This window comes from Pterocles gutturalis, unplaced genomic scaffold, assembly GCF_000699245.1.
Source record: "Pterocles gutturalis isolate BGI_N339 unplaced genomic scaffold, ASM69924v1 Scaffold47118, whole genome shotgun sequence".
In the NCBI taxonomy this organism is placed as follows: domain Eukaryota; kingdom Metazoa; phylum Chordata; class Aves; order Pterocliformes; family Pteroclidae; genus Pterocles; species Pterocles gutturalis.
This window is the reverse complement of record NW_010122194.1, coordinates 1-18956: the sequence shown is the minus strand read 5'-3', so window position 1 is coordinate 18956 and position 18956 is coordinate 1. Positions and strand designations below refer to the sequence as shown.

At 40.2% G+C, this 18956-nt stretch overlaps 1 protein-coding gene across 1 annotated transcript; it reads right to left on the bottom strand.

The window, feature by feature from the left end:
• Positions 1–210: 210 nt before the first annotated feature.
• WDR7 (WD repeat domain 7) lies at positions 211–18439 on the bottom strand (the record flags this gene model as incomplete). The annotated part of the gene is made up of 14 exons (XM_010077450.1): positions 18401–18439; positions 17548–17667; positions 17213–17358; positions 16044–16146; positions 14925–15066; positions 14208–14456; positions 12942–13162; positions 12194–12389; positions 10848–11062; positions 6630–7399; positions 6007–6095; positions 3414–3503; positions 1476–1594; positions 211–334 (listed from the first exon to the last, which is right to left on the bottom strand). Coding segments are annotated over exons 1-14 (2623 nt in total), but the record flags the coding sequence as incomplete, so codon positions are not given.
• Between the last annotated feature and the right edge of the window lie 517 nt (positions 18440–18956).

Sequence of the window (18956 nt, the reverse complement as noted above, 5' to 3'; positions counted from 1 at the left end):
TGCTGCAGCGTTTGATCTACCTCATCAGCATCAGTGACCTTCAGCGATATCATGACTGTGAAATTACTTTGAAAATTACAAGAAACTTTTCTATATAACCAGAGACTATTTTTTCCCCCTAGATCGTGGCACTGATTGTAATTTTGCGTACAAAATGCTTTTTTTATCTAGTAATCAAATTATTTTTAAGCATAACACAGAATTACTTACGTGATATAACGCTGTCCATGTACTGGGGTAAATAAGGAGCCCAGGCATCAATGGTTTCTTTCCGACCTGCCTGCTCGATTCTTCTCAGCTCTGCCAGCAGTAAGGCCTGGGCAGCTTCTCTCACCTGTAGAGCCAACAGGAATGTCAGAAAAACCCAAATACCCAAATATTTATCAGTATGCTTTCAGTATAGTACAGCAAGAACAGAAGAAAAAACCTCTACAGAAAACTCAACTAAGCTTTAGGAAGATGTTTTGCAATATAAAAGCAAAACAACAACAACCACCACCACCTAAAAACATTTTTTCACATGAGGTTTCCCTGTTTACTACATATTATGGAAGACTGAACAACGAAAGCAAAGGAGAATGTATAAAAATGGATTCCCAAAGTTTAAAAAAAAGTGTGCTTTTACACCAACAAAACACTGTCTTGTACTATTTGTCCCCCATTAATATCACTTGTTCCACCTGAAAGTTCATAAACACACATAAATACACACACCATTTTTCGTCCAAAAGATTTAACGCACAAGGAAGTTAAGCGATTCGATTACGGTAAAACAAAAAATTGTGGACAAACACTACCCTGACACCTCAGGATACCCAGTAACTGGACTTCTGTTGCTTACAAACTGTCCTGAGTTTCAAAGTAATCACTGTCTCAAGGAACCACCTCGTATTACATCCCACCTAGCAAAGGAACAGGCAATCAGGCAGCAAAAAACTTATTTCCAATTAAGTTACAGGACTGCTGGGGACCTGCAGCGGACAGCCCAGCTCGGTCACTCCTTTCCTACTTGGAAAGCTGCACAGTCAACAAATTTTCTGCCACAACAGCAGAGGTGTAGCGTTAAGGCTCACTGGTCATTTATCAAACAGTTGGGTTACAAACCAGCTCCTGGCTACTGTATACACGCTCTAAAAAATAAAGCAACTCAGCAGTCTGCTGAAAAATATTGGGTAGGTTTTTTTAAATCTTAGTAAGATTCTTAATAGAATAATGGAAGTTTTTAAGCCGATAATTTGTTTTTAAAAAATGTACATCATGAAGAAGGTAAAAAACTATCTATATTTAGACATGATCACTTTTTCATGATTTTAACAGGTTAACTGGAAAATCAAATTACTGAATCTGAAATAAAAACTGCAGGAATTCGTGTCAGAAAAGAATTGTAGGGTTTTTATATTAAGGGAAAATGTGATCAGTAAAAGCCAACACAAAGCCCAAAAACCCTAGCAGTACAGAATCACTACAGAAATCACCTCCAGGCATCGATCCTGCCACCTGCGAGCCAGCATCTCCAGAAGAGGAGGTCTGAATTTATCCAGTCCCAGCAGGTCGGGGAGCATCACGCAGTGCATCGCGGCGAGCTGGCTCCACCCTGGGAAAACACACCACAACGGGAAGATAAACACCATCAACACCCACGCAATTTTCAGTTCAAAATGCCATCACGTAAATTTACATTGGCCACTGGGTAGGCAGTAGGTCTTGAGAAGAAGGTGGGAGAAAGAGGGAGAGAAAAAAAGGGAAAAAAAAATGGAATAAATTTTGCAGCAGAACAACATAATTGTTTCTTCTGCTGTGGGAACCTGGGGCTCACCCCATCACAGGTTGCACCCCGTCTTTACTGATTACAGATGACGGCGGGGCATGTGCTTTCTGTATTGGGCAGGAACGAGCTCTTCCAGGCACAAATCATGCCTTGCGAACTGGCTGGATCTCTTAAACACACACAAAGGTCAAATGAGCCATCGGCAGAAGACTGCCTCAAATCCGGCCGGACTGAACACAAGCATCCCTCTTCCTCCCCTTCGCCTCCGAAAAAAGGCTTCAGGATCTACTCACACACTTGGATTTTAAATTTGCAGCCTTAAGAATATACTCAACATACATACTAAATACAAAAAAAAAGCCTCTAAAACTATTATGGCCAATTTTTTCAAAAGCATAAGCCATGGTTTTGAGTTCAAGATTTAGATGCGCTGTTCAAACCATGATTAGCATCACCTACAATGACATTTAATGTCCTACGTGCAAGTGCGATATAATTTAATTACAGAACACCTAGCATATGAGTTACCACTAGAAAGATCACATTGAATTTTCCGTCCCATTTTAAAAGGTACGTACATATGTGCAAGCACACGTTTGTCTGCTCTCTTTATCTTTCCATCTAAATTCTATTTCAGCATGCTCACACCTCAGCCGCATTCGCACTACGAGCCTGCAGTTCGTGCAGTTAAACCAGCAAAGATAAGCATATCAAACTCAAACAACATGTCTTGTAAAAACACTTGTAAAGTACTCTAGGCAAAGGAATTTTTTTAGTGTTACACCCTACACTGACTTGTGATACTGGAGAAATACTTCAGGTGAGCATATAGATCTATATTTTTGTATTGTCAGCAATACTGGGCATGAAAATCTAAATATTTTAACTAATAAAGCTCTTCATGGTGCTACAAGAAATCATTATGCCAATTTTCTTTAAAGAAAAATGGATTAAAAAGAAGAATTTCCAATGTAAGAGAGTGCTGTTTCTGCTACTTGAGATGCACGAAAGCAGAATTTTACAGCATATTACTAAGGGCATAAAAAATCTGATTTAAAGCAACATGCTTAGAGGGATAGAAGAGGTTTTTTTGTCTGTTTGGGGTTTTTTTTTTTTTTGTGCCAACCTTTTTGGCAAAAAAGACATCTTTCATAAATGTTGATAAATATTTATTAGAAAAAAAAAATCTTCCCCAACACAAAACCCAAGCAGTTGAAATAAACACTATGTTTTCATAAATGCCAAAAATAAAATTTAAATTACATTAAATTGATTTTGTTTGTTTCATTTTAAAAGCAGCATTGGCGCACCCCAGGAGGGGAAGACCCATCCCATGCCCATCCCAGCAGGTCTTTGAGGGCTCTAGATGGGGCTGACCCTTCGTACCCAGGAGCGGCACTCGCACTCGCATCCAAAATATCATTTTTTATATACACGAGCTGAGAACAGACAGCCTGAGACACACACACTGGGTCTGCTCACCCTCTGCCAGCGTCAATGGCAAATACACAAACCCCCCTCCCCGCCTCTCCTTTTTGCAAAGGAAAATTCATACAGAGATCAAATTAAAGTCATGTCGTAACAATGATAAGAGACATTAGTTGAAAGTAAAAGACAAATAGATAGAAAAGTGAGGAAAGAATACCTTCATTGACTAAGAAACAGGAATGTAAAGTAGGAGCAGTGTCAGAGCCAGAGTGACCAGCTTCAGTGCTAGAAGGAACAGCGGGAGCAACTTGCAGAGGAAAGAGGAAATAAAAGAGAAAAAAAAAATAGGAAAGTGAGGATAGCAGCTTCTGAAAAACAGATTAGTATCACCAAAGAATGAAAAACAAAACTGGAGGAAAACCGTGATAATATTAAACTTAAAAAAAAATTTTAGTTGTACAAGAAGTGTAATGCCAGCAAGAGGAAGACACGCAACTGCAGAGGAACAGACTACCTAGCAGGAGCTTGCGCCTTTTGAAAATAAGAGAGTATCAATAAATAAAGCCATTACAAACATGTCTTTAGGTACCTGAATTTCGTTTGACTATGAATTTTAAAACCAGGAGTTTTGCTTCTTCTTCTTGTGCTTTTCCCAAATTTAGATAGATTTGGAACAACTCATTAAAAGCCCCAGAAATAGCCCCTTTCCCACCTGCGCTGCCCCATCCGCCGCTAAGATATCACAGGACGTACTACTGATGGTTAGTTTTAATACAGGTTCGTTTCAAATGTGTTCCCATGCAAATAATTTTAAACCTGTACCAAGGAAAGGAGTAAGAGCCTAGAGCAGCAGCACAGAAAGCGCACAGGGCAGGACCACAGGAACACAGAAGAGCACAGCTCAAGCGTGTTACGTGACATTTACTTTGCAAACGGTGTCATTTCTTGGTGAAAATGCAATTTAAAAGCAGTTCTAAATGTTATAGTTCCACTAATGCTTCATGACTTAATATTATCACATGAAAAGCCGCGCAGACCTTATGGCATACACATGCTACAACCTAAGGTCAATGTGGAGCTTTAGGGGTCACCCTCTGACACTTCCTTCCTATAGAGAAATTACCATATGTCATGCACAAGCATCTGCAAATTCATCTCCCGCTTTTATTCCGTTGCAGAACAACAATGGGTTCAGGCTCCTGAACCGATGAAGCATTGTCTTCGGAATGGTCTATTTACTTTTCATGCCGTGAACTTTTGTCACTGTGGGACATCTGCATCAAAACTCCTTTTCCCGTATTTTCCAGGCGGATGCATCACGGTGGCACGCGTACAGCGGCAGCACGACCGGCGTAAATCACGTTGTGCAAGCAACGCCGAGCTTCAGTAGGTGTATTAAAAAAGCTATTTATTTTATGGCAAAGATTGTTTGTAAAGACACAAGACCTCTCCATACTGAAACTAAAGTCTGAAGTTTATTTTTTGCCTCATTTTGTTGTTCTCATTCAATGTCAGTAATTACACCGACCGCTAACGGCAGCAGCTGGCCCAGCAGCACATCATCTCAGGACAAATACAGGTCACACTGATGGAGATCAAGCATGGCACACAATGCATTAATTGTATCTCTAATTGATTTTTAAGAATAAAAGCACTAGAAATGTATAAGTACCAAGACACCGCAAGCAGTGCGCAACGGGATGCACAGGTAAGACACCGAGGAAACTTCTGACCCAAGAGTACTGCTTAAAAACAAACCCATCCTCCCTAAGAGCATGCAGGACGTGCCAAAGGACACAGAAAAAGACGAGAATTTAGGAACAGGGGTATTTTTCTATATTTTTGACAACACACAGAATTTCATTTTTATCAACTGTGTTACAAAATATCTCCACTGGGTAACTAAAGTATGTCTATCACCAAAATTAGCGAAGCTATTTCGAAGAAAAATTACATAGCTGCCATTTGGGAAGGAAAAACCACAAGGGAGCCATAGCTTTAAAATCAAAATACGGACACAGCCCCTTTCTGTGAGGAATGTTATTTCTTGCATTGAATTTGCCATATAGACACCATCGCTGAGAAATCCTGACCTTTCAAATAATTACCTTTCAAAGAGAAAAAGTAAAGGGCTGTAAACCAAAACAAAACAAAATAAAAAAGCCCCACATGTTGAGACAAGAGACCCGATTTTTTTTAATTTCTGCTTGCTGTTATTGACTGCTGCTTCTCTATTTATGTAGCACCATTGATCATGAAAAAAGCTTGACACGAACCACTTCTAAAACTGATTTTCCATTTCCAAAGATCGCAATAAGTTAATATTTATATTTAGGAAAAGAATAAATACCCACAAATGTTGCTGATAGGCAAGTTTCCTCCCCAGACATAAACTTGCCCCTTTTGTGCATGGAGAGTTCCTAGGAGTGCTCCCATCCTCTTCCCAACAGTTCCTGTGCTCCTTGGTTTTGAGCTCAAGCCAGCATTGGCCACATTTACTTTATTTTGGGCATTAAGAGGAGTAGCTCATCCGCCCTTACCTCTTACTGTCACCTCCACACCAGAATGTTTGGGGGCATTTAAAATACGCAACAATTCACGGCCAGGGAATGACTTCATGACAGTGTCAGCACCTCATATTGATTCTTAAGAAAGTCTCAGTCATTACAATTTTTATCTAGAATAGTACACTATTTTTTCCTCCCATGCAGAAGCCAGCAATATTTTTAAACACTTGATAGTAAGGTGATAACTTCAGTGTCAAGAGCTGAAATGACACATCAAAATGCTCCAAAGCAAGTGGTTTTTACCTTGCTTGATTTGTCCTTGGGCTGCATGACTTGAAACCGCAGGGGGTGCCTTCGCTTTCGACATTTCAGGAGTGCCTGGCCTAGGTGGCCTGAACACAAAATGGACATGAAGGGGGAGGAGAACAAACAAGATTATTTGCTAAAGACACTGTGACTGAACAAACTTTGAAAAGGAACCCTATATATTTTTTCTGTTGAACTGTTTTTTATCTCATTTACAATTCCTAGGTGAGCTTATTTTTCAGCGATAAAAAGCTCATCTGTGTGTTTTCGTTTATTCAGAATTTGACTTACTCTTTATAAAAATTCTTTAAGAACAATAAGCACTAAGAAGGAGGGCAAAAACGGCCTCTCAGACCTACCAGCACAGATGTTAATAGAATGTGGAGTTATATTAATGTTGTAAGTTCTGTAGCTCCACTAGAAGCAATAGAGTTACCTGGGCATAAAAAAAATACTAACACCCAAGAAAGAAGAAATACACTCAGCTCCATCGAGTACCAAAGGCTTCCATAGCCATTTAGTACATCAAACCCCACAGGGAAATCAAAGAAAATAAAATGCTGCATTAAAACAGAGACAGACAGAAAGTTTTTGCGAGTTCAAGTGAATTTCTGGCGTACCTGGTTGGACCTTTCTTCATGTGGTCTCCGATAAAAGTTGCGTTGGTCATACTCATCAGCGTGTTGGCCAGCGAGATGACGGACAGGAGATGCTGCGTGGTGACAGCACGCGACACACCGTACGTCCCCTTTCCCAGTCCCTCTGTGATGGACATCTTCCTGCCTAGCTCCACGCCATCGTACGAGGGTTTGCCCACGGGCTGGTTATAGCCAGGAAGCATCAGGGACATGTGGCCTCCTCTGGACAGGAGGCCAAAGGACACGGAACAGTGGGGCTTCAGCATCCCAAGACGGTCAAGGCAGAGCTCATCTAGAACAGAATTCAGGCCCCAAGCGTGAAGACAGGACATAAAAAGCTTTGCTGTGTCCATGGTTAGATTATATTCTAATAAAGTTAATGGTTTAGATTTGCTAGAGCGATATTCCGGGTCACCGTCTTCTCTTCTCTGTCTCATCGACTCTTCATCTTCATCATCATCATTGAGAAGATGCTCTTTTATATTCTCTTTGATGGTTTCCTTGACCTGCTGGAAGAGGACAGCTGCTCGTTTACCAGTCAAAAAAGAGCCTCCTTTGTCAGACCCGCCAGAGGCTTTCTGCAAATTCTCCGGAGAAATGAGCGCGGTGTTGGGTCTGGAGGCCTCCTCCGTCAGCAGCTGAATAATCAGCGCTTCTACGTCAAAGAAAAGCACATGGATATCTGGATCTGTTAAGTTGGTCTTTATGGCTTGAACCATCAGGGAGTTATGTGAATATTTGGGTAAATTCCCCTGAAAAAAATAAAAGAAAAAGAATCGAAATTTTGATTGGATTACTTAACAGTTTTCACAAAGTTAGTTCACAAATTAATGAAGCTGCAGATGATCAAAGTTTGAAAACTCACTTGGATATAAAACACGTTATAATAAAGGAATATTATGAAAATATCAGTGAGGAATTGTACAGCAGTTTCACAATGGCAGGAATGTCAGACATGTCACCAAGGGTTACACCCCTGACATACAGACATTTCACCAGATAAATCGAGCTCTCTAGAAGAGACCGAAGTTCACATTTCTTTCTCATTAATTCTGAAAGATAGTAGCTATACTCCAAGGAACAATAACATTTCAGTACTTTGTTATTTAAAATGCATTAAATATTTAATATTTGGATAGTCACAATCAATTTTTGACACTGGAAAATAAGCTACTAATAAATTTGTCCAGATTCGCAATTAGCGTGTCACTTGTTCACTCCACTGCTTAAGCCCATCTTATTCCTCCTTCCCTTTCTTCCAAGGGGAATAAGAAAAAAAAAAAAAAAGGAAAAGGAAAATTAAAATGCTCTGGAATAAAAGGTGAAAAAAAAATCAGAAAAGGAGATTGGATAAAAGAACATTAACATAAGCTTAAGTATTGTGAGAACTGTATTATCTCCATAACCAACACAAAATTATGCTCAAGTCCTTTGTTTCCTCAAACTGGCAGTGGGGTGGGAACTAGACGATCTTTAGGGTCCCTTCCAACCCGAACCATTCTATGATTCTACAATTTCTAGTCCCACAACTTCTTGGCTGCTTTAAGTTTTGCCCAGATTTCACAGCACGTGTTTGAAAACTGAAGTAATTTTTATATATTCCATTTCCATTATAGCTGTAAAGCCCCTCACATGCTGTTGGCACGAAAGAACACACTAACCACCACATCACGTTCAATTATTGCTCCAAGTGTGTGAGCTTGGTTCTGAGATCAGCACACTATCGCAATTCTCAGGGTTCTCATTCACACCCATCAGTCTCTCATAAAGCACTCGGCTTTTTCTGGCTGTCACTTACCGTGTATCCCCAAAGAGCGCAAGATTGCTTTTTACAGGAAAACCTTCAGAGCAAAAACTGACCTCTCCAAAGTTTTACGCAAGCTTTGTTTTATTTATTTTGGAACATACTTTTTTTTATTTAATTTATTTTATTTGGAAGCCGCTCTGTCCAAAAGAGGCTGAGGTTCCCTGACCTGCCGTCCAGAGCAGCCGATGACCCAGCCACAGCTTCCTCACAATCCATTTCTGAGTGCTGCTTTGCAGAAGCTCAAGAACAGCCTCTCCCCTTGGCTGTTTCAGAAGAGGGAAAAAAAACGGAGCAAGAAACTGCTCCTTTAATCCTGCCTACACAGCACGTGCAGAAAATGCACTTATATAAAGCAATGCACTATGTCAGTCTTACTTGATATTGTGATCTCCATTTCTCTGCCACACTAATATTTTATTTCATTTGCAGACCCTCAGTTCAAGGCTGATAATATTTTGCTTACTTGAAGGAATACTCACAAATCTTCTGCTGTGCCCTGCTGAAGTGGAGAAAAGCCAGTGCAATTATTGGGGTTTGCTTGCTGCACTCACTAGTTCTCGCTCACTTTCAGAGGGTGATTCACAACAAGCATACATCAATATTTTACATTATTCCAATGCACTCCCTTTGTGACAAACAAACCAAGCAGATACCAAAGGCACACTCACACACAGAGCAATATCCGACACACATCAAAAGACTCCAACAATTAAATAAACGCACACCTGGCAAAACCTTCAACACCATCTGCTGCTCCACTAGAATAAAAGAATTTGTAATTTCCATCTTTCCTCAAATTACCATTCATTCCACTTGCGTAACAAAGTTAAGGCACCACCACAAGGAAAGCTGACATTTGGTTGCAGGGATTACGAAAGAAACATCAGAGACCATCCTCCTTGCTCCCTGTTCTTATGTTTCTCAGAGGAGCTGCAGTACAGGCTGGCTCACTGTGCCAAACAGCCAGGGCGCAACGCAACCAGCGCTGGAGCAAACAGCCCAACCCCACTCCTGCTGTTCCTGTGGTCAACTCACATAATGAACAAACTATGCTTATTAAATAAAATTGCCACGAGAAGCAAATCATGCATAATGGAAACCAGAAGAGAAATAATTAAATGTCGATAAAACAGCAGCTGCAAATTCTGTTCTGCAATACACTGATTCATTGACATGTTCCTTATTTATTAAAAAAAAAATCTAGTTATTTTCTCAGAATGTAATGCAGATAACTTTTAATGGAATGGTCTCTGGTAACGGTCACAATGGTAAAGTTAAAAGCAACAATATAACCAAAATATTTCAGCTATTAATCACCACCGCCCTCCGATACAGAACCCATTTAGCTGTGCTATACAGGTAGCACTACCTTCATTCGACACGAGGAGCCTGCACATCAAACGCGTCCATCCGCACAGCACGTGCAGACGCAACACGAGTACTTACAGACATGAACATCACACCGGGTGCAGTAGGAGCAGCAGCACAAGCCTGAGCACGCAGACATTTGCAGAAACACGACGGTGGTGTTCTAAGGAATGCCCTCTCTCTCTGTGACACCTCTTTTCCAACGAGAATATAACAGAAGGAGGCAAACCACCCCAAACCCCCAGCGACGGAGCCAGGGCAGCGCTGCCGGCACGGAGCTCTGCTGCGCTCTGCTGGGCACAGCCTCAATGGAAAGGAAAACCAGCCTGGAATACAAGCTCTTCTTGTTTGGGCTGGGGGAACATCTTCAAATGGCATCGATACACTGAAAAAATACACTATCTGCCTACTCTGACAGGTCTTTATCAGGAAAAAAGCTTTGAGGAGTGGTAGCAGATCAGAATCACCAATAAGAGCAAATGTAAGCAGGACACGATCACAGCACCGCTCCCGTCAAAGTAACATAAAGCATCACAAACAGTAACATAAATTGGGGAGCAATGTCCAGAGAGACGTGGAAGGGATTGTGTTGGGTGATATTAAAAATATACTACCGCCTACCTAGAAAGAGAGGAATGTATGTGGTGCATAGCCTCTGTTCTCACTGAACCGACACAAACAGCAAAAGCCGTACAGAGGTACGGACAGTGAAGGCACTACCAAGGAAAGCACAACATAGAAAAATCATAAGTGAAACGTTATTAAAATGTAACTCTAGGCAACACCATCATCGCTGGAAACTACACAACAATGCTGAAGAAGGCTGATACTTTCTGTTCAAGGAAAGTGAACTCCCAGGACTGTCCCAAGCTAGTTCAGGTCTTTCTATTAAAATTTCAGAGAGCTTTGGATATGATCCTTTCCGTTACAACGGCGAAGAGACTTCCTATGTTTTATTCAATTATTTATGGAAATAAATGTTTCGGGTCCTGTATTAAAGACAGACAAACTGAAACAGGAGTTACCTTGTCAGACGCTTCGGAGGCGAGCAGGTTAGTGGCCAGAGTCTGCAGTTTCTGATGTGCCACGTTTTTCAGAGCTGCCAGGCTGCGCCGTGTCATGGCTTGCTTCAGGTTGACAGCAGGATGGCTCAGGGAGTCCACGGCCGCGGGGATGGCCTCGTCACAGGCGTTCAGGATTTCCACTGCTGTTATCCCCATCACGCACCTGTCCAGTGCGCCTGCAAACGTTTTGAAAAGCATGAGTTTAAGCAGAAACAATCTGGAAGGTCCAAATATCAAAAATACAACAATGGGCGAAAATGAGGATGCATAAAAGTTTCCGTTGTGTTAACGGCTATTTTTAGAACTAAAATTCCTAAAGGGACGGAATTTTCCCAAGTTTCCTTGAAGCTGAAGTGTGTAAGGAAAAATCACATTAACAAAAATCAAGAGAAGTCGAAAAAACCCGCAGCGTGATTCTGTACCGACCAGGGAGGGAGGACTGCAGTTGCCCAACATTTTTAGAGGAAGGCTGTTTTCCATCATTTGGAATTCCCTCTCCCACCCAGCTACCCGTATGGATTAAATTTTCCATGATGGATCTCAGGTTCCTCTTTGCTTCCTAGAGCTTCAATAAAAAAGACAGTTCTCATCTAGTTTTCACAATAAACTGAAAATAACTTCCAGGCAGCATTGCAGGTTTGTGGGTTTTTTCTCAAGGGAGTTAAAGAGTTAAAAGGTTATTACATAATATTACATATTACTGCATATATTTTGATCATTTTTTCCTCTCTTTCTCCCTTTCAAATACCACAAGATTTTCTACAACAAAGCTATCTGATGCCTTGTTGCCCATACAGTTAAGGCTCCTTTTTAGTTTCTTCTAAATTAAGCATTAGTCCCTTTTTAACAAAACGCACCCAACAACAAAATGAACAATACAACAAACCAAACACTTCCTTCATTCTGCAGATGAGGAAACCACTGTAGGTATTCAGGGTGCTGAGCTTCTACACCAAGCTTTCAAGAAAGTTGCTGAGGAAGCATGGGCACTAATAATCTCAGAGGATGCTGCATGTGCAGCCAGCATTTGAACTGGTGTCTCCAGATACTACTGCGAAAAGGTGCAGGGGAAGGATAGCCACAGCAAGCTGTGCTTCTCCAAAATTAAAGGAGTTATTCCAAATACTAACATATGTATTTAACAAAAGCTTACGTAATCTACAAATTTTGGGAATATGTGGCGCACTAAATTTCCAAATATAAACGCGCAGAAAAATTTTAACTCTTCTCTCAGATGCAACTTATGCCGAACTACAGCCAAATACTAAAACAAATTGTTTAACCAACACTTTTAAACTTAACCTTACCAGTATCCATCTGCCAGACGTACACAGACCCATCTGAGCATCCTACCACCAGATAGTCATCGGAAGGCCTCCATTTTATTACTTGGATAGGGAAAAGGTGACGGGATGCCAGCATGATGCATTTTTTCTCCCGCAGACTCAGAAGACCTACTGAGTGATCACTGGCAACAGAGCAAATACAGTGCTGGACTCTTGCCTAAGAAAAATTAAAAAAAAGAAATCTTAATCATAATGCAGACAGTTTGCATTTAATAATCCCAACAGCCTATTTTATAAACAAAACCAGTCACATAAGTCTATGGCTAAACTCACTGAGGTCCCTAGAAACAGCATTTCACCTGCAAAAATTCTCCTGAATGCAATCTCTTGCACATCACAAGGAGCAAATGCGTATTGGAGCCTGTTTTGTTGAGCAAACAAGGGAAACCATGGCTTTCAAGTAAATCAGTGTAATTTTGTCCATTGCATTCTACCTACTCATCCAAGTTACAAAAGACGAAATTGCTTTAAAAAATCTATGGGCTCGCTGGTGGGGAATGCTTGCCTATCAGTTCCCAAACACCTCCAGAGGACAGACTGCTTCCACATCATGGAAATCCTCTCCCAGTGGTAATGCTGTATATCGTAAAATGATATTTTTAATCCTTTACATAGCTAAACACCTTCACATTCTCAGGGAGGATTTGAGGAGCTGTACCACCTATGGAAAGTGCGAGACAGGTTATCAGACATACGATGGAAAACTTACACTACAGTTCTCTGGTGGAACTAGAAGCTGTGTAATTTCTCCACCATGTACACAGAAGATATGTTTCATCTCTCCAGAAAATATATCCCATATGATGACTGAGAAATCCACACCACCTGAGATCAAATACCTTTGATCATAACGGGAAGAAACCTGATGAGGATACAGTAAACATGTAATTTTGTTTCTGTGACCTCGGAGAGTCCGGTGAGGTGGCCAACCTGAGAAATTGGGTAAGGGGCAAAAGGGGGAAAAGAAAAAAAAAGAGAGAGAGAGAAAAATATAATTCAACAGAACAGTTAACAATCCAAAACACTGTTCTTGATAAAAAAAAAAAATACAGACATACTGCAATTTTTGACACAAGTTCTTATAGAATTAACTCTTTTTTTTTTTTAATGTTCATAATTTTTCTTTACTGGAAAGTATTCTATGCAATAGCTGCATGATATAATTGAACTTTTTTCCTTGATGCAATTACACTTTCTAGCAAGCACAGCAAACCTTACATAGCATACACACAGGCACTTCTGTGTTTTTATGAGGGTACAAACCACCAATCCATTTTTAGGGAATAATTTATCAACTTTGGGGCAATCTAACTTCACACTAAGAAACAGGTTATTTTTGTATAAAGTTACATAAAATAAATCAGTCATATAAAGGAAGCAGCCTTGTGTATAACCGACAAACTCATACCCATATTTACAGAAAGATATTTACATCTCTTTCATTTATCAGCATTTGTAAAAATCCAAACCTAAACATTTGTTCTGCAACTACGACAACAAAAATATTAGAATAACATTATCTGTAACCAAAATACACAGCAGCAGGCCAACACACAACACTCAACCAGCTACACGACACGCAAAAATTCTCTTGTAGATGAGTTATTTTTCCAAGAAGATCTTCACAGCCACACTGATGTCCCAGCTGAAGGCAGCGCCCAGAACCTTTCTGGAAGAGAGATGTCCCCCGCCACATCTTTGCTACTGCATCTCAGAAACCCAGGAGAAATATCTGAGGCTTTCCAGCGAAGGGACCCCCAATTTCCCCTCCAAATGGATGCAAGCTGGCCCCACCAAATTTTATCACTTGGGCTTCTCATTACCTAACAGCACACATGTTGAGAAAAACAGTGACATGATTTCCACCTGTAAAATGACTTAATGCTGACTTTGTGAAACTATTTTGTCCTTCAGCGTATCTCGCAACAGGCGCACGCTGTAGCCCAGCCGTGCTTTCCAAGGCCGACATCCGTACCTCTCCTGAGCATGTGCTCTCCTTGCAGCAGCTGAACTATGGCCGTTTGTGTCGCTGGAACTATAACAATGCTCCCGTCTTCACGGCCACAGACCAAACGTCCGTGTGCTGGGATGTACACGCTGGCTGTGACTTTCAGTGGTTCGTTGATGTTTGGTATCAAGCTTAGTTGGTCTATAATCCCAGCAGGGCGAGGAGTGAGTTTATCAAAAGCTTCCTGGAGGGACACTGAAGTTGTCGTTTGCAGTCCTGTTTGAAAAGGAAAAGAAGAAAAAGAAAAGAAAAAAAAAAAGAGCAGGGTGAGGATGATATTTAAAAAAAAAAAAAAAATCAAGAACAGAAATTAGGAATGCTTTCCTGAGAAGATCTCAAAGTTTAAATACACCATGTTACACCACTTTGAACAAAGTGAAAGGTACACACTGGAGATAATTTACTGACCGTGTAACACAGAAATAACATGAGAGAACTGGAAAAGTTTATGATTTAAGCTACAAGAGGAAAGTTAATACCTGAAAAATATTCATAGTAAATGAAGATTTTGATCACAGATGAAAAAACTAAGTTACTACAACTCTTACAAGAAGGTAACAACTAAAAGAAATCGGCTTCATGGATTTGTAGGAAACACAGCAGTGCTTTATCCAGCAACAAAACACACAAAAAAACAGAGATGCCCATTAACAGACTTGGCAACAAGACTGTTAATAAATATACCTTTTGCACTGTCTTGCTGTTCAAGAGTATCAGGCACACTCCAGATACACAGTCTCCCTGAGGAGTCTCCTTGGATTAACAGCTTATAGGAAAACTTCCTGTGTCCACAGAAGAACCGAGTAACTGGAGGACATATTAGCAGCTGTTAAAAAAAAAAAAATTAACAGCTTCAGAACACATGCAAGCCATGTACTAACCTCAAAATCCACTTTCCCCACATAATCCACTGTACCTTTTAAAAGCGGGACAAAAACTAGCTAGTTTGTGCTTTATCATTCTTACAGGAAAAAGAATAAATACAGCAACCTGAATCAGAAGAAAGTGTGGTTGGTTACAAAAGAAGTCACAGGTGTAGGGGACAGGAAAAAATATTTTTACACATGCTTGGTTTTGCTGTAAATATATTAATATTTAGAATATTATATACATATATGTATGTGTGTATTCTAAAATTGTTAAGGTTCTAACTCCAACGGTGAGCTGAAGACCCACTGCTCAGTAAGGAACATGGTCCACAGCAGAAGTAAAGTTCTTTTAATAATCATTGACAATATAAAGGGAAAAAAAAAGTTTCAGTGTACAAATTTGGCAAATTTGTTAAGATAAAAAAGGATCCCTATAGTAGTCTTGCAGCAGCAGCATTTGTAAATCAGGCAGTTATTTATACCTAGTAGGATAGGTCTAGTACAGTACCAGACACATCGTGCGGCAGCCTCAGATATCCTAGCTCATAGCAGACAGAGTTCACAGCGTGGCAGAAAAATGAAGTATAGCTCAAAGAGGACTTTGGCCTATGAAACTGGATTTTCTTTACTTTGCAAGGATTTAAGCTTTCAAATGCACAGCTGTGATTCTAAAATTCTATTATTGCCTAATCATCATGCGCATCACAACTTGACTCCTGATTCTCCAGGTGCTGATGAATGATAAACTGTTGGTGTGTAGGAATAACCTCTGCATTTATTTGAAAGCCAAGAATAAGCAAACCAAACAGCTGGGAAATGGCTGTCTGCTTTCCCTAGGCAAAGAGGAAATCGTAAAGGTCTACTTTGAAAGAGAAAAACTGCTCTAGAGGAGAAATGCAGTCCATAAAAGAAACCCCAAAGAAATACATCTTACCTGTTTATCTGCTCTGTCCAACACACTGTACAATAAAGGCGGGATTAAATTTTCTACTGCTTTCCCCACATCTCTGCGAAATGAATCACTAGCTGGCAGACAGCTGGATTGAAGAACAAAGAGAAAGGAATAAAATTCCCAATATTACTAGAGAGTGATCACTACATCACTAGTTAGATAAGTAATACTAAGCAAAACCAACCCCCAAGCCCCTGAACAGTATGTTTTTCAATTGTTAATACAGTGCATAGCAGATTATTACTCTAATTTCAATGTACAGGGTATGCCTTGTCAATTTACAGCTGCTCCAAATGTGTCCAGCTCAGTTCCCCCACACATTCAGAACCGAAAGAAAAAATAATGAAGGAAGCCTGGCTTCAGGTCTGCTTTGGACTTCAACACACCTGGCCTCAGAGTCAGGATGAAAACACACCAAACCCAAGGATTCCTCTGACAGATCACCAGACAGACCTGCCCACACCTGATCACATAAGAGGGTGAGAAAGGAGTCCTCGCCTGATTTACGTGAGAACATTCAAGAACCTCCAAGATAAAACTGTATCTCTACTCAGAAAAGAGATGTTTGCATGTCATGAAGATATCAGAAGAAAACTAGAAAAATTTTATTTTACTTTTGTCATTCTACAGTTAACCTCTTTGATACCTAATTTCACTTTAATTCTACATTTTCACATTTATGCACAGTCAGCTGTTTGTGCCTTCCCTTAATGGGCTGAGTTATGCTCTGTTACAATAATACAGCCATCATTTACCTTCTACTCTGTACAGCAATATCTTATTTCTTCCTTATTTGGACCTGGTTAAGCAAATATTTAAATTATATTTTATTTTAATTTATTAAACTTGTTCAACAGCAAAATGTACCTCCTCCCATTACACATCTCCATTGGGAAGCAAAGAACAGTTAGTGTAATATCGGAAAATAATGACGCAGTCTTGGTTGAGGCAATCCAAATTACTGAACATTGTTTCTATGTGACACATTTAGGGGACACACACTTTAAAATGTGCTCATAGAATACTAGATTCTGCAACATCCATACTATTTCGTAACAAAATAAAAGGCAAAGATACTCAATATTTCCTCCAAGTTGCTCATGTTTTTATCTCACAAAAATAAATTAATGGAGTATGTCATTCTTGACTACCTGGCTGGTAATTTGTAGATGAAACTCTGTCCATCTTCTGTCCACACAATCACTTTATCCGCTGACACAAAGTCGCCCCCAGTCCAGGTCTGATCGTTTTCACTAGGGACTGAACACAAGAGGGAATAATCTCCAGCATCAAACACCTGACAAGAAACAGAAAAGCCTATTGTCATTAGCCAATTACAGATTAAAATGCCCAGACAGCAGCTAATTTCAGTTTCAATATAGCCACATTAGAAGGACTTAGAGCATCTCGATCTAAACGTCTTACTGGCAGTGTAATTAAATCAGCGTGCACAGCGGGCAGGTGCTGTTCCGCTCACCGTCCTTACCCGCCAGTACTTGGAACACACCACCAGCAGCGACCGCTGGGTGAAGGAGCAGAAAGAAATGCTTTGACAGTTTTGACAATAAATAGGTTTTGACTCCTCTTCAAATACGGGTGTTGTATCCTAAAAAAACACACAGACAAACCCAACGTTAAATTAACTGCATTTTTATTTAAAATTATGTCTCCATTTCAGGTTTTTATTACCTTCTGTAGTAACAACACCTTCAAAAAAGGTATTTCTTGATGGTTTTAAATTTGCTCAAGTCATGAGCTAGTTTCTGTAAACATTAACTGAAATAAATGGTTTATTTTGACACTCCCATGGTTATATGCTGAATACCAACTTCCCTGTGATAAAGAGTGACGCCTGCAGACTGTCACAAGTACAGGAGCAGCACCTATGCAGAAGAGCAGAACTAAAGAAGGGACAGGTAAGGAATTGGTTTGCAGAGACAGGCAAAAATGACACCAACAGGAGCAGAGCTGGAGAGCTGAGCCCATAGAAAACACAGAAACACAGAACAACATGCGGATGGAAATCAGACAACAAGAAAATACTCAGCTCATTTTTTTTCTTGCTCAAATTGAACTTAGAGACATGACAGCGACCACGTGATGGAAAAGGGACTGTGCTGTTTTGTAAGACACCAGATGGCTGACTTCTACGGAAAAACCAAACACTTGCAGAAGTTCTTATTCCATTATTCCTGATAAGAAGATCTGCTAGAGCACGTGCTATCCTCTTCTGTCACTTAAGTCCAACAAACTCCCCAGCTGGACAGATTAGTGGTGCCTATTTAGCATCCCCCCTGTCAATGAATTACCCTGCACCCAGACAGTCAGCTGAAACTAACCAGATCCAGCTCACATCGCCTTCTCTCAAGGTTCCCCATGTCCCAGACAGCTGGAGTGTGATAAGCTCCTGGTTAGCTATGTCTTTGTGATTCTTATTTTCAGAACAGCCAATACTCTGTCCTCTGATAGGGTCAGAAGCAAGGAATCCATTACAATGGTCTTCCAAGCTCACATAAACTCTGTTGCTTTTGCATTATAAAAATTCTAGAAACAAATAAGTTCATAAAAATAGCTCATTTATTTATCATAAGGTTAATTTTCCAGAGTTGCTAAACATCTATAGTAAGGTACATTTTTTACAAGAGGTTTCCGTAAATAGCTGATTTGTCAGAGGTCTACCAGACATGTAGGAAATCTCCTTGAAGACTTTTATTCATTGGTACACAGGAAGGCAGAAACCGCCAAATAACAGAGAGCCGTAGATAATCCCTAATAATTAATATTCCTAAAGACTGTATTCTCTTTTCAGCAAACCCTTCAGGCATCTCCACGTCATAACTTCCTCAAAGAAAACGCTACATTTAATAATAAAATTTAATACTAAATAAATTTAAT